The sequence below is a fragment of the Myxine glutinosa genome, chromosome 7 (assembly GCF_964187855.1).
Source record: "Myxine glutinosa chromosome 7, kmMyxGlut1.1, whole genome shotgun sequence".
Taxonomy (NCBI): Eukaryota; Metazoa; Chordata; class Myxini; order Myxiniformes; family Myxinidae; genus Myxine; species Myxine glutinosa.
Window position 1 is genome coordinate 105,915,987 of NC_136267.1, and position 19,882 is coordinate 105,935,868.

Genomic DNA, 19,882 nt, shown 5'->3' on the forward strand with positions numbered 1-19,882 from the left:
CTATTGAATAGGGAGGGTATGGCAGAGGTTTATACCCACAGTTAGCAGCAGTAGTCTCTGAAAGTTGCACTGTGTGTGGAGAGGTGTTGTCCTGTAGAAGCAGCACATATCGCGTCAGGTTCCCCTTGACTCTTTTGCTCAATTGCATTACGCAACTGGTGCAGTTCATCAAAATAATACTCATTATTCACATAAGTATATCCCTTTTCTAAGAAATCTACCATTATCACACCATCACAATCTCACAACACAATGGCCATGCCCTTTCCAGCTAATGATATCTGCTTGAACTTTCGAGGAAGTGGGGACCCTGAGTGTTTCCACTGCATTCTCTGTTGCTTTGTCTCAGGATCAAAGCGGTAAACGAATGTCTTGTCCTGTGTGACAGTCCGCTGGAGGAAGTCGTCTGGAAACAGTCCAACAGCTCATGGGAAATGTTCAGACGAGCTCTTTTCTGGTTCATTGTCAGGATTATTCGGGCAACCCACCATACTGACACCTTTGCCATACCCAATTTATCTGTCGGGATTGATTGAACAAACCAAAACTGATCCCCAATGTCTCAGTTAAGTGCCTGATGTGTGCTCGTGTCTGTTGTCTTTCATCACCACTTCATGCACCTGACCACTATTTCTCGTGTTGCCACCTCAACAGGATGACCGGATCTGTCTTCATCTTCGGTGCTTGCTCTGCCATGCTTGAACTCAACTACCCCATTCTTTATGATGAAATATGAAGGCGCATCATCCCATAATGTCACTACCATATCCATATATATTTGCTTGGGAGGCAAGCTTTTCTTGTCACACCTCAGATACTTAATCACACCTCAGAACTACGCTTTCTCCATTTTGACTGAACTTAGGAGGTTCCCTACTTTGAGTCTACACTCTGGAAAATCTACAAGTAGAAATATGGAATTAGTAAGACATATCACAATAGCAAGGACAGATCTTTATACTCTAACTTTCATCATCCTACATGTCTACTGCAAGTAGGTTGGGACACAAACAAACTGATCAACCCTCATAGTGCTGTTCTCCCCACCTGTAACATATTAAAATACTAAAATATGTAATTCATGAAGGCAGTGTACCCTAATTTGAGTTAATTCTCACCTTGGTCTCTATAATTGTGCAGGAAATGGCATGCAGTCGATCAAATTAATACTGTTTTCTGTTTGGCACATGAATATTTGTCCAGTAATTACATTTGTGTTCACAGTATGAGATAACAATCGTCACAAGCAAAAGACAATTTCCTTGCAACATGATCAGGAAATTGCAGTTTGTGAAAAGTGGTCTTGAATCTCTACACAAAGATAAAATGTCCATTCTCAAAAGTATTTAATAACCGTGCAAAACGAAATGCTCACAGCATTGGAACTAAGCTTTTATCAGGGCATCCGGCCATAAAAACATTGCCTCAAACAGGGAACCATGATTGTCATGGGGCCCGCAAGGCTAACCCCCGCTCTAGCGGGGAAAAATGGCCATAGAAACGATCATTTATTCATTCATTCATTGGAACTAAGCTTTTAAATTGGGTTTTGTGATGCCATTGTAATACTTTGACAGGTGAGAGACTGTGGAACTCCATTTACTATAAAGCTCTTAACTTTTATGCTAAAAACTGTCAAACTATTTAAATTATTCATTACTAGCGAGGTACCCGTGCTATGCACGGGTGGGAAGCCAAAAGCAAACAAACAATGCAAAACGGTGAATGCTAAACAATGGAACCCATAAATTCCACATTCCTGTGACACCTTCAGTCAAACGTCAGACATGGACAGCCGGTTCGTGAATGACTTGGGCAAAAAACGGCAAAAGGGAAACGATGAACCAATAAATTCCACATACCTGTGCCACCTTCAGTCAAACGTCAGACATGAACAGCCGGTTCATGAATGACTTGGGCAAAAAATGGCGAATGGGAAATGATGAACCAATAAATCCCACATTCCTGTGCCATCTTCAGTCAAACATCAAGCATTGACAGCAGGTTCATGAAGGACAAACACACAAAAAAACGTACCCGTCTGAATGGTTCTATACCCAGTCAATGGAGAATCTGCATATGGCGAATCCACGAATGTCACGGTTAGAAAGTAGAAACCCTCCCGTCATTTCCTCGTCCATATTTCAACTCAATATCTATATTTTCATTCCAATCACACATTAATTCTACAACAAAATACTGTGTTAAATCATGATTGTAATGAGATATTATCAAACCAGCCCATTGTCATCATCTGTCATCATCATCAAACCATTCACTTCCGGATTTGGGAGCAGCTTCGTATGGAGTCAATTTCAAAATCATAATTTTATTGGGGAACTTGCGAAACCTTCTACCTGCCTTACAACATCCGCTGGGACCCTAAAACGTAAGGTTTAGCGGGGCTAGCCCCAAAACTGAGGGAGAAGTTTCGGGACAGACAGACACTCCTGTTTTATAATACAGATAGTGGTCCATAATTATCCTCTGCTCTAGTGAAAATAATTGATTATATTGTGGCGGACACGAAAGCTCACTGGCGTGAGGGCATCATTCCACGCACCAAGTGGGCGGCGGCCACGCCCGAGGGGTAGGCGTGGCCGCGGGATATACACCGGGCGCGCAGCCCGGAGCGCGCCAGTGCTACAGTTGAGCTCGTTTAATAAAGACTCTTAAACTCACCGCGTTGTCCGCTTCCTTCTTGTTGTACAAGCAAGCGCGCGTAGCACCGTGCTTCATTGGTGACTCCGACATTCTGGTCAGCCGTCGCTGACCACCCGAATACGCCATCGCAATGGCAAACAACGCGGTCCAAATGAAACTCCCCGAGTTCTGGGAGACGCAAGCCGAAGTCTGGTTCCTGCAGGCAGAAGCCCAGTTCCGACTTCAAGGCATCATGGTGGACGAGACCATGTACTGCCACGTGGTCGCTTCCCTCGGGCCCGACACGGCCGCCCGCGTCCTGTCGGTCCTGAGGAACCCACCGGCCGACGGCAGGTACGAGGCGATCAAGCGTCTCCTCCTCGCCACGTTCGGCCTAACGGTGGACGCACGGGCCGACCGCCTCCTGGACCTCCCCGAGCTCGGTGACACGCGACCGTCGGTCCGCATGGACCATATGCTGTCATTGATGGGCGAAGAAACCCCGAACGCTCTTTTCCGGGTGTTATTTCGACGCCAGCTGCCGGCATGAGTACGCCTCGCGTTGGCTGGTTCTGTGACGACGGAACCCCGAGCACTCGCTGCCGAGGCCGACAGGTTCTTCGCGGCTTTGGATGCGCAGGCGAGTTTTGGCGCGGCCGCCGCGCATCCCGAGGCTGACCCTGATGTTGATGCACCACACCTCGTGGATCCCGAGGCTGACGCACGCCGCGTGGCCGCCACCACGCCACGCCCACCACCACCGTGAAAACCGCGGCCTCCGCCTTCGCCGCAAACCTGGTGCCATTTACATGCCAGGTTTGGCCACAAGGCGAGGAATTGTTGCCCGCCGTGCTCCTTCGGCAAGTCGGGAAACTACAAAGCCAGCGCTCGGTAGCGGCCCTGAGCGTCGGCCATTCCGGCAGCCTTCTTTTTATAATGGACACCTTGTCCGGGCGCCGTTTCCGATGCGATACGGGGGCACAGGTGAGCGTTATCCCTGCCTCTACGTCCGACAAGCACACCGCGGGCCGGGGCCCCGCATTGCTTGCCGCGAACGGAACACCCATACACACATTCGGGAAGCGCTGCCTCTCCCTGCGGTTCGGAAGGCAACGCTTCGAGTGGACGTTCGTAACCGCTAGTGTCCCCATGGCACTACTCGGTGCGGACTTCCTCTGTGCACACGGGTTGTTGGTAGATGTGAAGAACAGACGTCTCATCCAGGCTGAAACGTTCAGCTCGCTTGCTTGCGTGCTGAGCAGCTCGTTGAGCGGCTCACTGAGCGGCTCGCCGAGCGGCTTGCTGAGCGGTTCGGTCCCGGCGAGGTTAGTTTGTACGCTTCCGGCAACGGACGACTTCACCCGCCTCCTCGCCAGCTTCCCGGCCCTTACGCGGCCCACCTTCTCGGCGGGGGCTGTCAAGCACAGGGTGGAACACCACATCCCCACTGCCGGGCCACCGGTCTACGCCCGGGCATGCCGCCTCAAGCCGACGAAGCTCGCGGTAGCTAAAGCGGAGTTCGCTATGCTGGAGCGGCTCGGCATCGTGCGGCGCTCCGAGAGTGCTTGGGCGTCGCCGCTCCACATCGTGCCAAAGCCCGGCGGGGGATGGCGACCGTGCGGGGACTACCGGCGCCTCAACGTCGCCACCACCCCCGACCGCTACCCCATCCCCCACATCCAGGACTTCTCCGCCCGGTTGGCGGGCATGTCCTTCTTTTCGAAGGTGGACCTCATACGCGGCTACCATCAGGTCCCCGTCAGGCCGGAGGACATCCCGAAGACGGCGGTCATCATGCCGTTCGGACTGTTCGAATTTCTTCGGATGCCCTTCGGTTTGAAAAATGCGGCTCAGGCATTCCAGCAACTCATGGACAGCATCTTGCGCGACTTTGATTTTGTGTACGTATACCTGGACGACATCCTCGTCGCCAGCGCGTCCCGCGAAGAGCACCTTCACCATCTCCGCACGCTCTTCGAACGTCTGGGCCAACATGGCCTCATCATAAACCCCGCCAAGTGCCGGTTCGGCGTCGCCGACATCGATTTTTTGGGGCACCGTGTCACCAGGCATGGGGCCGTCCCCCTACCGGCCAAGGTGGAGGCGGTGAAGGGGTTTCCGCGCCCCCGCACGATCAAGGGGCTCCAGGAGTTCCTGGGCATGGTAAACTTTTACCATCGGTTCCTGCCCCGCATCGCCCAGCTCCTGCGCCCCTTGCACGAGGCCCTCCGAGGGAAGCCGGGCAAAGGTGACGTTACCTGGACCGAGCAGATGGACGCGACGTCCGCAGGCGCAAAGCTCGCCTTGGCTAACGCCACCATGCTCGCGCACCCGGCGCCCGATGCACCGATCGCCCTCACCACCGATGCCTCGGACTACGCGGTGGGCGCGGTGCACGAGCCGGGTGCGTGGTGCTTGGCAACCGCTGGCGTTCTTCAGCCGGCAGCTTCGCCCGCCCGAACGCCGCTATAGTACCTTCGACCGCGAGTTGCTCGGGCTTCACCTGGCGGTCAGGCACTTATGCCATCTGCTCGAGGGCCGTGCGTTCACGGCCTTCGTCGACCACTAGCCACTGGTCTTCGCGATGGGCAAGGTCGCCGAGCCGTGGTCGGCCTGGCAGCAGCGTCACCTCTCGGCCGTGTCCGAGTACATGACGGACATCCGGCACGTCGCGGGGAAGGACAACCCGGTGGCGGATTGCTTTTCCCGGTCCGTCGCCCACGCAGTCCACCTTGGCATCGACAATGCCCGGATGGCGGCGGACCAGGCCGCCGACCCCGGCGTCCAGGCCTTGCAGACCACCGTCACGGGCCTCCGCGTCACCGAGGTGCCGTTCGACGGCGCGGCCCTCTTGTGCGACGTCTCCCTCGGGCGGCCTCGCCCCATCATGCCCGCGGGCTGGCAGCGCCAGGTGTTTGACGCCATCCACGGCCTGTCCCACCCGGGCACGAAGGCCTCCCAGAGGTTGGTCGCCGACAAGTTTGTCTGGCATGGCCTCCGGAAGGCCGTCCGTGGCTGGACCAGGATGTGCCTCGCGTGCCAGCGCGCGAAGGTGCACCGGCACACCCAGGCCCAATTGGCCGGAACGAAGGTTCGACCACGTACACGTGGACCTGGTGGGACCTCTGCCCCCCTCGCGGGGTTTCACCCATGTCCTGACAATGGTGGTCCGCACCACCCCGTGGCCGAAATACAAAGAGGTTTTCAAATAAACTTAACTGTGAGCAATGGAAACATTTTGCTTGTTGTTTGGGAGTTTAATAACATAATGCAATTTGTGTTTTGTTTTGTTTTTGACAGCTTTGTTGATGTTTTATTTTACCAGTACAGGAATACAATACATTCCATAAAAATGTGGAATTATGTTTTAAAAGTCAAATAATTATGCAAAATGATGATGTGAATCATTGCAAAATGTGAAGAAATGCAATACTTACAACGTCAAAGTCATCTGCAGAGCAAACTTTTCCACGGAACCTGCAGTGAAGGAGCATTTCTTGAAGATTGTGGCCAGTGCGCTGGTAAAACTCACGCATATTGAAAGGTTCTGGCTTAAATTTACGAAAGTCTGATAGTTCAAGCAGGACAGCCAGGACATTTGGCTCAGTCTTGTTGGGCTCAATAATATTGAACTGATCATCAAGAAGGTTTAGGAACTCGCCAGCATGGTAGATGTCATTTCGTGTAATGTGAGACAAACGAAATGAATTGAGATTGCAGACAGTCACGACTGGGAAAGTTAAGAAGGGCACATAAACCTCTTCGAGTGCAGTTATGTGTGGGAAATCAAAGTAGTGTTGCACTCGATCTGTGCTTATAAACAGCAACAAAGCTAGAGAGCTCAGGAATGCCAGTGACCAAAAGGCACGACGCAGAGAGAAGCGGCCATCTACAAATATATGGTTAATCCCATGGAGTGAAGAGCTGCTCGCAAAAGCTTGCAAGTTACGTGGAGAAATCCCTACCACGTTTGGTTCAATGTCACCTTTCATGTCCATGCCAGTTATCTTGTTGATAGGGTAGCACAACTTTGAAGTCACAATGCCAAAACTGTCTGGAACACAAAAAAAAACAAGAGCAATCAGATTGCAGACCCTCGCAGGGAAATGTTTAGTGGTTTTTAAGGCTTTTGTGTTAAAACAAATATCGCGGCCGAACTACATGACCGATGACGTCATCATTTATTTTTCTCCACAAATTTATCCCGAGATGATGATGCTCAACAAATTTTATCTTGATTGGATGAAGTTTTGTACTTGTCAAATTATGACGTCATAATGGAGGCACCTATGACATCACCATTAACGTGCGTTATTCCTCATGGGGATATATTTACAATGAGCCACCTTTCACTTTTTTTCCATGGAGAGGTTTTGGAGATATAGAGGTGCAAAGTTTTTCAGTTTTTCCAAGATGGGGCCTGTAACACGTGACTATGACGGCATTATTATCATTAAATAATTTTACAGGTGGTGCCGCACCTATGGTGAAAATTTCCTGTCAATCGGACCAACGGTTACAGAGAAAATCGTATTTATTCTGTGCAGACAAACAAACAAACAGACAGACAGCCAAACAGACAGATGAAAAATCACTCATTGAGCAACACTTGGCAAAACAGAACAAGGTAGAATGGCACTCAGTATAGCATTATTTTGACCTCAAAAATAATTGGTGGTTGAATTCAATGACCTGATTTGCAAATCGTCTTCAAATTTTAAGTTAATCGGATGAAAATTGACAATTTTAGGAATTTGGCCGATGTTGACCTTTTAGCTTTTGTTGATCTCAAAAATAGTTGGTGGTTGGTTTCATTAAGCAGATGTGAAAATCCTATTCAAATTTCAAGTCAATCGTATGAAAATTGAGGATTTTAGAAATTTGAAAAAAAAAGAGGTTGACCTTTGGCCTATGTTGACCTTTTGGCCTATGTTTATCTCCAAAATAGTTAGTGATTGAATTCAGTTAGCTGATATGAAAATCCTATTCAAATTTCAAGTCAAACAAAAAATGAATGAATGATCGTTTTAAGGCCATTTTCCCCGCTAGAGCGGGGATTGGCCTTGCGGGCCCCATGAGCTCATGGTTCCCTGTTTGAGGCAATGTTTTTTTTTATGGGCGGATTCCCTTCCTGACGATAACCCTTAGTCGCCTCTTACGATGCGCAGCGATACGGTGTACCTATTCTAAATCGGGGTACACACCGTGATCATTCATCCCAGCAAGCTGGTATTCAATTTGCCGACCTCAGAAGGATGACAGGCTGAGTCAACCCCCCTGGCGTTAATTCAACGATTGGCCGGGATTCGAACTTAGGATCCTTGTATCCCAAGCCTTCGCCCTAACCGCTAAGCCAACACCAAATTTCAAGTCAATCGTATGAAAATTGAGGATTTTAGAAATTTGAAAAAGAAGAGGTTGACCTTTGGCCTATGTTGACCTTTTGGCCTATAGATAAACATAGGATTTTGTCGGACCACGAACTCTAACATTTGGTGAAGATCGGTTAAAAATTGTGACCTGCAGGCAAGTATAAGTGAGCGGACAGACAAACACACACACACACACACACACACACACACAAACACACACACACACACACACACACACACACACACACACAAACCAGAGTGATCAACATACTTGTCCAAAAATTTTTTCCCCCCAAGTAACAGTCAAATGCAATAAATACCCTCTTCTCTGGTGAGGGGAAATATTGCTTGGTTCATTGACATTGTTGTTAAAGAGCCTGGTGTGGCGGACACAAAAGCCCACTGGCGTGGTGACATCATTCCGCGCACCAAGTGGGCGGTGGCCACGCACCAGGGGTAGGCGTGGCCTCATGATATACACCGGGCGCCCAGCCCGGGACAGTACAGTGTTACAGTGTAGTCTTACAATAAAGACGTTTATATGTTACCGCTTGTCCGCTTCCTCCTTGCTCACAAGCAGCGCGCGTAACGCCGCGCTTTACTGGTGACCCTCGATGTTGGATCTGCTGGAGCGATCCTTCCACACGCGACGCCATCGCCATGGCCGACTTCGTCAAACTTCCGGAATTTTGGGAGGCTCAGGCCGAAGTCTGGTTCGTCCAGGCCGAAGCCCAATTTCAGCTTCGGCGCCTCACCGGCGATGACACGCGCTATTGCCACGTCGTCGCCTCCCTCGGGCCCGGCACGGCCGCTCGAGTTGTGTCCGTCCTTCGCCACCCACCGAACGGCCACAAGTACGAGGCACTCAAGCGGCTACTCCTAGCCACGTTCGGCCTTACGGACGACGCACGGGCCGACCGCCTCCTGGATCTCCCCGAGCTCGGTGAGACGCGCCCGTCGGTCCGAATGGACCATATGCTGTCACTGTTGGGCGACGAAGCCCCCGGTTCGCTATTCCGGGCGCTTTTCCGGCGCCAACTTCCAGCGCAGGTCCGCCTCGCGTTGGCCGGGACCGAGCTAACGGAACCCCGAGCATTGGCGGCCGAGGCGGACAGGTACTTCGCCGCTTCGGACATGCGGGCGAGCGTCGGCGTGGCCGTCACGGCCCTCGACGCTGATGTTCAGCAGCATGTTCCACAGCATCAGCTTCTACAGCACGCTGATGTTCAGCAGCATGCTGATACGCACCTCGTGAACGCCGCCACGCCCCGCCCACCGCCGCGGCGAAAACCGCCACCGCGGGGAAACCCGCCAACTCCACCGGCCTGGCGGAGCCAGCCGCGCTCCTCCAGCTCCACCACCTGGTGCTGGTTCCATGCCAAGTTCGGCCACGAAGCTCGGCGGTGTCATCCGCCGTGCTCCTTCAACGGGTCGGGAAACGCCCGGGCCGGCGCTCAATAGTGGCGATGAGCGCCGGCCATTCGAACAGCCTGCTGTTCATAACGGACACCTTCTCCAGGCGCCGTTACCTGTGCGACATGGGAGCGCAGGTGAGTGTCATTCCCGCCGGCACGTCAGACAAGCACGCCGCGGGTGGGGGCCCCGCGCTGCTTGCCGCGAACGGGACGCCCATCCGTACGTACGGAAAACGCTGCCTCTCTCTGCGGTTTGGAGGGCAGGTTTTCCGATGGACGTTCGTCACCGCCGACGTGCCCATGGCACTGCTTGGCGCGGACTTCCTGTGCGCTAATGGGCTCCTGGTCGACGTCAAGCGCAGACGGCTTGTCCAGGCCGAGACGTTCAGCTCGCTCGCTTGTGCGTTGCCCAGCTCAACGAGCGGCTTGCCAAGCGGCTTGCCGAACGATTCGGTTCCGGCCACGTTGGTCTGTACGCTTCCGGCAGCGGACGCATTCACCCGCCTCCTCGCCGGCTTCCCGGCCCTCACGCGGCCCACCTTCTCGGCGGGGGCCGTCAAGCACGGGGTGGCCCATCACATCCCCACCGTCGGGCCACCGGTCTACGCCCGGGCACGCCGCCTCGAGCCGACGAAGCTGGCGGTGGCAAAAGCGGAGTTCGCTACCCTGGAGCGACTCGGCATCGTTCGGCGCTCAGAGAGCGCTTGGGCGTCGCCGCTGCACATCGTGCCGAAGCCCGGCGGGGGATGGCGACCGTGCGGGGACTATCGCCGTCTCAATGACGCCACGACTCCCGACCGCTACCCCGTCCCCCACATTCAGGACTTTTCCGCCCGTTTGGCGGGCAGGTCCTTCTTCTCGAAGGTGGACCTCATACGCGGCTACCATCAGGTCCCCGTCAGGCCGGAGGACGTCCCGAAGACGGCGGTCATCACGCCATTCGGACTCTTCGAGTTCTTGCGCATGCCCTTCGGTCTGAAGAATGCGGCTCAGGCGTTCCAGCGACTGATGGACAGCGTCCTGCGCGACTTGGATTTTGTCTACGTTTACCTGGACGATATCCTCGTCGCCAGCGCGTCCCGCGAAGAGCACCTACGCCACCTCCGCACGCTCTTCGAACGCCTGGGCCAGCATGGCCTGATTGTGAACCCCGCAAAGTGCCGGTTCGGCGCCGCCACAATCGATTTTCTGGGGCACCGTGTCACCAGGCACGGAGCCGTCCCCCTACCGGCCAAGGTGGAGGCGGTGAAGGGGTTTCCGTGCCCCCGCACGATCAGAGGGCTGCAGGAGTTCCTGGGCATGGTGAACTTTTACCATCGGTTCCTGCCCCGTATCGCCCAGCTCCTGCGCCCCCTGCACGAAGCTCTCCGAGGTAAGCCGGGCAAAGGCGACGTTACCTGGACCGAGCAGATGGACACGGCGTTCACGGGCGCGAAGCTCGCCTTGGCTAACGCCACCATGCTCGCGCACCCGGCGCCCGATGCACCGATCGCCCTCACCACCGATGCCTCGGACTACGCGGTGGGCGCAGTGCATGAGCAATGGGTGCGTGGAGCTTGGCAACCGCTGGCGTTCTTTAGCCGGCAGCTTCGCCCGCCCGAACGCCGTTACAGTACCTTCGACCGCGAGTTGCTCGGACTTCACTTGGCGGTCAGGCACTTCCGCCATCTGCTCGAGGGCCGGGCGTTCACTGCCTTCGTCGACCACAAGCCGCTGATCTTTGCGATGGGCAAAGTCACCGAGCCGTGGTCGGCCCGGCAGCAGCGTCACCTCTCGGCCGTGTCCGAGTACACGACGGACATCCAGCACGTCGCGGGGAAGGACAACCCGGTGGCGGATTGCCTTTCCCGGGCCGTCGCCCACGCAGTCCACCTCGGCATCGACTATGCCCGGATGGCAGCGGACCAGGCCGCTGACCCCGACGTCCAGGCCTTGCGGACCGCCGTCACGGGCCTCCGCGTCACCGAGGTGCCGTTTGACGGCGCGGGCGCGGCCCTCTTGTGCGACGTCTCCCTCGGGCGTCCTCGCCCCATCGTGCCCGCGGGCTGGCAGCGCCAGGTGTTTGATGCCATCCACGGCCTGTCCCACCCGGGCGCGAGGGCCTCCCAAAGGCTGATCGCCGACAAGTTCGTCTGGCATGGCCTCCGGAAGGCCGTCCGCGGCTGGGCCAGGACGTGCCTCGCGTGCCAGCGCGCCAAGGTGCACCGGCACACCCAGGCCCCGTTGGCCCCGTTCACGGTGCCGGAACGCCGGTTTGACCACGTCCACGTGGACCTGGTGGGACCTCTGCCCCCCTCGCGGGGTTTCACCTACGTCCTCACCATGGTGGACCGCACCACCCGGTGGCCGGAGGCCGTGCCCTTGGCGTCGACAACGGCGGCCGATGTCGCGCAGGCTTTCATCGCCACCTGGGTCGCCCGGTTCGGCGCCCCCTCAGACATCTCATCCGACCGCGGCCCCCAGTTCACCTCGGAGCTCTGGGGGGCGGTTGCGCAGGGGCTCGGGGTCCGGCTGCACCGAACCACGGCCTACCATCCCCAGGCTAACGGCCTGTGTGAGCGATTTCACCGCTCATTGAAGGCCGCGCTCCGGGCCACCCTCCGCGACGGCGGCTGGGTCGACAGGCTCCCCTGGGTCCTGCTGGGCCTCCGGACGGCGCCCAAGGAGGACCTGCGCGCATCCGCGGCGGAATTGGTCTTCGGGCAACCGCTGCGGGTGCCGGGCGAGTTCCTCCCCGACTCCACGGCACCATGGTCCGCGGCACAGCAGCGCTCCGCTCTACAAGAGACCGCCCAGAGGTTCGCCCCGGTGCCAACGGCATGCCACGGGCACCCACCGACGCACGTCGCCCCGGAGCTTCGCACGGCGGAGTACGTCTTCGTCCGCCACGATGCCCATCGGACACCACTGCGGCCCCCGTACGACGGGCCTTTCCGCGTGCTGGAGACCGGGGCGAAGCACTTCACCCTGGACATCGGCGGTACTCCTGACCGCGTTTCGGTAGACCGCCTCAAGCCGGCCCACCTCGATGTGGACCATCCACCGCCAGTGGCCCGACCCCCACGTCGGGGCCGCCCTCCTGCGGGCGGACCCCCGGCACCGCCCAGCCCCGCCGCCACGCCGCCCCCCGGTCCTGCACCCATCCCAGGGGCAGCCAGGGGCATCCCACCTGGCATCCCTGCACCCCGGACGCCGCCGATCGCCAGGGGGCGCTTCGGCCGGGTCATTCGTCTGATAAATTCGCCGGGTCTGATAAAGAAGATAAACTTTTTCTTCTGTCACAATAAATTGCTCCATGTCAGAACCCGTTAATATGCGGTCCATTAACATGCGATTTCGGATAGCACACGGTCGACCCTTGGCACCCAAAATTTTTGATAAATTAGTAAGAAAAAAAATCAAAAAACGACAAGAATCGAGCATATAGTACATTGTACATGGCAGCCACCGTGTACAATGTACTGGATGACCACCATCATTTTCCACAAGTGGGTCCAAAACTGCTTCGTCCCCAGGTCAGGAGACACCTCCGAAGGAAGAACCTTGAAGAGAAAGCTGTCCTTCTAGACAATTGTCCAGCCCACCCTCCAGCAGACACCTTGAAGTCCAAGGATGGGAAGATAATAGTCTGTTATCTTTCCAAGAACACCACTTCCATCTGCCAGAACACCATAAACACCATCACCAGTGATGACTCCATCGACGTTTCGTATCCGCGTCTGCAGCAAGGCAACGCGTTTTCCCCACTAACCCATGCAAATGTATTTTGTATTTTGAACAATATTTCTTGATTTCTATGTTTTTTGTATATTGTTTTGTATAATAAAAATTGTATAAGTATTATTACATATGTGTTGTTTTATTACGAAAAAGTATCTTTAAAAAATTGACCTAGTTTCACTCGTCGTCACCCGACACAATCCAAGATGGCAGCCACCACGCTCGCGCTGGAAGAAAGATAATACATGGTCTCACTTAGCACACGGGCGATTTTCCTGGCTCCCATGGATCGCATATTAACGGGTTCGCAAGTGTACCATCAAAGATGTTTCCTGAACTTTGACGAATGTTTTGGAAGCATAGCTGGAGCAAACATTTGTATTACGGTACAAAGAGCAGCAAAACATACCTTTACATCATCATGAGGAAAATAAACATGGTGTTCAAGCATCTTGTCTTTCTTGTCTACCATGTGTTCCCCAGGTTGATAATATTGACTGTTAAAATACAAACAGACAGGATCACATCATTGTACCTCCGAAAGAAAAGAAGACAATCACACAAATTTGCGAAGACAAACCTCATGCTGTTTGAAAAATATTTTGTTTGCACCAGTTTCCAAAATGATCTGTGCATTGATAAAAAACAACATAAATGCACGGTGTGCAAAGAAAATCTTCCAGCATCACTGACCAGATGGTGATGAGACAAACTCCAAAATGAGAAGTGTGTGTGTGCCGTTGGTTGTTATTTCCATATGCTGGTTTCAGAAGGTGAGACGGAGCTCTCCCAGGTTTCAAAGTATCCACCTTCGTATGTGTGTGTGTATATATGTATTTGTGTGTATACTGTATCTGTGTATATACATATGTATATGCATGTTTATATACAGACTTGGCATTTAATATGGAATATTTTTTTTTGTGGGGGTGAACTTACTTTTCAAGATGTCTTAGAACCAAAAGTTCATTGGAATTATGTTGAAATTATTCTCGATTTTGTTACTATGACCTTTAAAAGAAACAAAAACCACATTTGACATTTCAAAACAAATAAATTGATCCTTGAAAGTGATGCAAACTGATATCGAACTCAATTCATGGACAGTACTGTGTTAAACCTCTGTACGTTTTCCAGAAATATCTCTATTTTGCACATTAGCCAAAAAAAATTTCAACAAAAACAAAAGTTAAATTACGACTGGGATTACGGACAGTAAAATTACAGTTCAGTACTTCGTGTAACCCCCACGAGCATTCAGGAGAGCACGTACACATTCAGGCATGCTGTTCACAAGATTTGCCAAGGTTTGGATAGGAATCGCTTGCCATGCAGTGGTAATAGCCTGCTGCAATTCATGCACAGAGGTCAGCTGCTGGTCCAAGTGGTCGATTTGATGCGTTAATTCTGCCCACAAGTTCTCTATCGGATTCATATCCGGGGACATGGCAGGCCACTCCATATGCTCTACACCATGGTCAGCAAGAAAGTGTTGGATCATGCGAGCATGATGAAGCCGTGCATTGTCATCTTGGAAGACAAAGTTTCCTCGAAAGGCTGCACGAGCAAATGGAAGCAATGTTTCTTCCAGAATGGCCCTGTACTTGAACTGGTTCAGGTTTCCATTCAGAACAACCAGGTCAGTTTTGCCCCGTGCATGAAAAGCAGCCCAAACGGTCACCCCACCACCTCCAGCTTGGACTCTTGGCACTATACAATCTTTGTTGTAGGCTTCATGCACTTGTCTGCGCACTCGGACGCAGCCATCTTGATGATAGACCAGAAATCTAGACTCGTCACTGAAGATCACGTGATTCCAGTGTCCTGGCTGCCATTGACGGTGCTCTCTGGCCCACTGCAATCGGCGCTGGCGGTGTTGTCTGGTCAGGCGTGGCTTTCTCGGGGGACGCCTGGCACGATAGCCTGCTTGAACCAGTCGTTGGTTGACTAGCCTTCTGGATACAGGCACATTTGTCAGTTGCTGCCACTCAGCCCGAAGCCGATTAGCTGACTTGGTACGGCCATTGCGGTCTAACCGATGCAGCTGGCGATCATCCTCCCTTGTGGTTCTGCGGGGACGTCCTGGCCTCGGTATTGGAGTAGGGACACCCCTCTGAGCATTTCGTTTCAGGATCTTTGACACCTGACCTTGAGTGAGGCCATACTGCCGAGCAATAGCACGCTCTTTCATGCCGTAATTTCGTAAAGCCGGCACTCCATGACAAACAGCATTGTCGAGTTGACGGACCATCTCCAGAGGACGCGGCAATAACTTTTGGAGATGTGCAGCAGTTGTTTTCCACTAATACAGAACGCAATAACCCTTGTATACCCGAATGTGAAGCCAATCGTCAAATGCACCTGTCCGTACATTTTGCCACGCCACCTGTGATATAATCCTGTTGTTGACTTCTTGCTGCGACAGACAATCAGTGACAATGTTCTTTGAACAAATACATCACCAAAGTGTAAAAGAAACTCACCAGATTGATATACTGAGTTAAGAAAGTAAACCCAAGTCAAGAAAAAAAAAAAAATTCCATATTAAATGCCAAGTCTGCGTATATATATATATACATATATATATATATATATATATAGAAACATACACACACATATATACAGTATATACATACAGTATATACACAAATACATACACATACAGTCACGTGAAAAAGTAAGTACACCCCATGTAAAGTTTTGACTTTTTCAACATATTTCAACATACAGCTATTTGATCTTCATTTCAACAATATTGAGAGATAAAGGTGATACAATATAACAAATATCATGAAACATCTACATTTTGTAGTCCATTGTATAATTTAAATCAACATAAATGCAAATTTCGCATGTGGAAAAAGAAAGTACAACCCTACATTTATCACTACTTCAAATACCTAAAATTAGAATCAGGTGTACCAGCTCAGGTGCAAATGATTAGAACATCGTTCGAGAGAATCTTGGAGGAACCTGTCTTATTTAAACCTCAGACATTTAGTTTGGTTTGCTCTTTGTTGTTGAAGTGTGCGGTGTCACCATGCCTAGATCAAAAGATCTCTCTGAGGCCTTCAGAAAGAAGGTTATAGATGCCTACGAGTCTGGGAATGGATTTAAAAAGATCTCCAAACAATTTGAAATCAATCATTCGACTGTCCGGAACATCATCTACAAGTGGAGAAGATTCCAAACAACTGCCAACTTGTTCAGGCCAGGCCGCGCCAGGAAAGTTCAGCCCGAGAGCAGACCGCAAGATGCTGAAAGAAGTCTCTAAGAACCCCAGAATGTCATCACGGGACCTACAGGTAGCTCTTGCCACTGTTGATGTCTAAGTGCACGAGACTACCATTAGAAAGAGGCTGCACAAATTTGATCTACATGGGAGGTGTGCCAGGAGGAAACCTTTGCTGTCCAGAAAGAACATCAGGGCAAAACTAAAGTTTGCCAATGACCACCTAGGCAAAGACCAGCACATCTGGAACAATGTGCTCTGGACAGATGAGTCAAAGGTAGAGCTATTTGGCCACAGTACCAGAAGACATGTTTGGCGAAACCCAAAGACAGCATTTGACCACAAAAACCTGATACCAACTGTAAAGCATGGTGGTGGAAATATTATGGTTTGGGGCAGCTTTGCTGCCTCAGGGCCTGGGCAGCTCACCATCATAGAATCCACTATGAATTCTTCATTTTACCAGAGGGTGCTTGAGGATAATGTGAGGCCATCTGTCGGACAGTTGAAGCTCAACCCAAGGTGGACTTTGCAACATGACAATGACCCTAAGCATACCAGTAAATCCACCAAGGAATGGCTGAAAAGAAAGAAATGGAGGGTTCTGGAATGGCCAAGCCAAAGCCCGGATCTAAATCCCATCGAGTTGTTGTGGGGGGATTTGAAACGAGCTGTGCATGCAAGAAACCCCTCAAACATCGCACAGCTGAAAGAATTCTGCATGGAGGAGTGGGCAAAAATTTCTCCCAGTCAATGTCAGAGACTGGTAGACAGTTATAAGAAACGCCTACTTGAGGTTGTTTCTGCCAAAGGGGGCAATACCACCTATTAGAGCCAAGGGTGTACTTACTTTTACCACATGCGAAATTTGCATTTATGTTTATTTAAATTATACAATGGACTACAAAATGTAAATGTTTCATGATATTTGTTATATTATATCACCTTTATCTATCAATATTGTTGAAATGAAGATCAAATAGCTGTATGTTGAAATATGTTGAAAAAGTCAAACCTTAACATGAGGTGTACTTACTTTTTCACGTGACTGCACATATATATATATATATATATATATATATATATATATATATATATATATATATTATATATATATATATATTATATATATATATATATTATATATATATATATATTATATATATATATATATATATATATATATATATATATATATATATATATATATATATATATATATATGTATATATATATATATATATATATATATATATATATATGTATATATGTATGTATATATATATATATATATATATATATATATCTATATATATATATATATATATATATATATACAGAGGTCTGCAAAAGTAGGTATACAGTAATGAAAAACAAAACGTGTGCACAAAACGTATTTTATTGATTATACAAGCATATCAATAATAACATATCAATAATAAACATATCAATAATAAACAGATTAATCCCTCAAATGTTCAAACTGTTTGCCCCCGGCATTCACACACTCCACTAGTCGAGTGTGGACACCCATGCACACTCTGGCACAAAGGTCTTTATCAGCATCAATTTCCTGGCAAGCCTCGCATATGAACTGAATCATGGCATCAACAGAACGTGGCTTGTGTGCGAAAACCCTGTCTTTTACACATCCCCAGAAAAAGAAGTCCATAGGGGTGAGATCCGGCGAACGTGGTGGCCAGTCAACGGCTCCCCGACGTCCAATCCACCTGTTGGGAAATTCTTTGTCAAGTAGCGCACGCACAGTGAGTGCGAAGTGCGGTGGCGCCCCATCCTGCTGAAAGTAGAAGTCGTCCTGCTGCTGTTGTTCGCGTACCTGTGGTATGATTGTATCCGTCAGCATGTTCAGATACACGTGTTGATTGACAGTCCTGTGCAGAATGATAGGTCCAACTCCCCTCCAATAATCCTTACTGTATACCTACTTTTCCAGCCCCCTACTAGCTTACAGAGGAACGGGCTTATTTTAGCTGAAGGATAATGACTGTACCTGAGTGGTTGTGTTGTCATGATTTACACCAATCATAATACAAACAATTACTTTGCACAAATGTATTTGTTGTGTTTGTGATATTACATTTTTATAAGCAATTTAGGTTGAAGATTTAGGTTGAATGGTTTTTTTTTTCAAGAAAGAACCCCTCAGCACACACATAGGGGAGGGGTAGGTGCAGACTGGAAGTTTGGGACGATTACACCTCACCACCACGTAATTCAAAACACCTCACCACCAAGTAATTCAAAACACCTCACCACCAAGTAATTCAAAACACCTCACCACCAAGTAATTTAAAACACCTCACCACCAAGTAATTCAAAACACCTCACCACCAAGTAATTCAAAACACCTCACCACCAAGTAATTTAAAACACCTCACCACCAAGTAATTCAAAACACCTCACCACCACGTAATTCAAAACACCTCACCACCACGTAATTCAAAACACCTCACCAACAAGTAATTCAAAACACCTCACCACCAAGTAATTTAAAACACCTCACAGCCATAAAACGTAATAAAAACACCTCACCACCACGAAATTAAAAACACCTCACAGCCATCAAACACGTAATAAAAACACCTCACAGCCATAAAACATGTAATAAAAATACCTCACCACCACAAAATTAAAACACCTCAGCCATAAAACACGTAATAAAAACACCTCACAGCCATAAAACACGTAATAAAAACACCTCACCACCACAAAATTAAAAACACCTCACAGCCACAAAACACGTAATAAAAACACTTCACAGCCATAAAACACATAATAAAAACACCTCACCACCACAAAATTAAAAACACCTCACAGCCATAAAACACGTAATAAAAACACACCACCACGAAATTAAAAACACCTCACAGCCATAAAACACGTAATAAAAACACCTCACAGCCATAAAACACGAATAAAAACACCTCACAGCCATAAAACACGAATAAAAACACCTCACAGCCATAAAACATGTAATAAAAACACCTCACCACCACGAAATTAAAAACACCTCACAGCCATAAAACACGTAATAAAAACACCTCACATCCATAAAACACGTAAAAAAAACACCTCACAGCCACTAAATTAAAAACACCACCACCACGTCATTTAAAAACACCTCACCACCAAGTAATTCAAAACACCTCACCACCACATAATTCAAAACACCTCATCACCAACTAATTCAAAACACCTCACCACCACATAATTATAAATACCTCACCACCAAGTAAATCAAAACACCTCACCACCATGTGATTTAAAAACACCTCACCACCACGTCATTTAAAAACACCTCACCACCACATAATTCAAAATACCTCACCACCATGTGATTCAAAACCACCACAACGTTATTAAAAACACTTCACACCCACGGAACACAAAAGTTTGAGGGAGTCGTTAAGTGACAACACAGACACTGCCCAGATGTGTTAGTGTAGCAGCATAGCAAACCTGTTGTGCATTTTGTGATA

General features: G+C 50.0%; 1 protein-coding gene across 3 annotated transcripts in view; it reads right to left on the reverse strand.

Annotated features, from left to right (window-relative positions):
- The window catches only part of LOC137431604 (acid-sensing ion channel 1C), a 203,968-nt gene extending 190,318 nt beyond the window's left edge, over positions 1-13,650 (reverse strand). The window contains exons 1-3 of one of the 3 annotated variants that reach the window (XM_078782086.1): positions 13,560-13,650; positions 13,322-13,377; positions 6,081-6,697 (exon numbers count right to left, since the gene is read on the reverse strand). In XM_078782086.1, coding sequence (XP_078638212.1) covers positions 6,081-6,641 — 561 coding nt within the window. In that variant the 5' untranslated portion in view covers positions 6,642-6,697; positions 13,322-13,377; positions 13,560-13,650. Of the gene's footprint in view, positions 1-6,080; positions 6,698-13,028; positions 13,089-13,321; positions 13,378-13,559 lie in introns of those variants that run through there. The other 2 variants (XM_078782085.1, XM_078782084.1) reach the window with 2 other exon arrangements.
- Between the last annotated feature and the right edge of the window lie 6,232 nt (positions 13,651-19,882).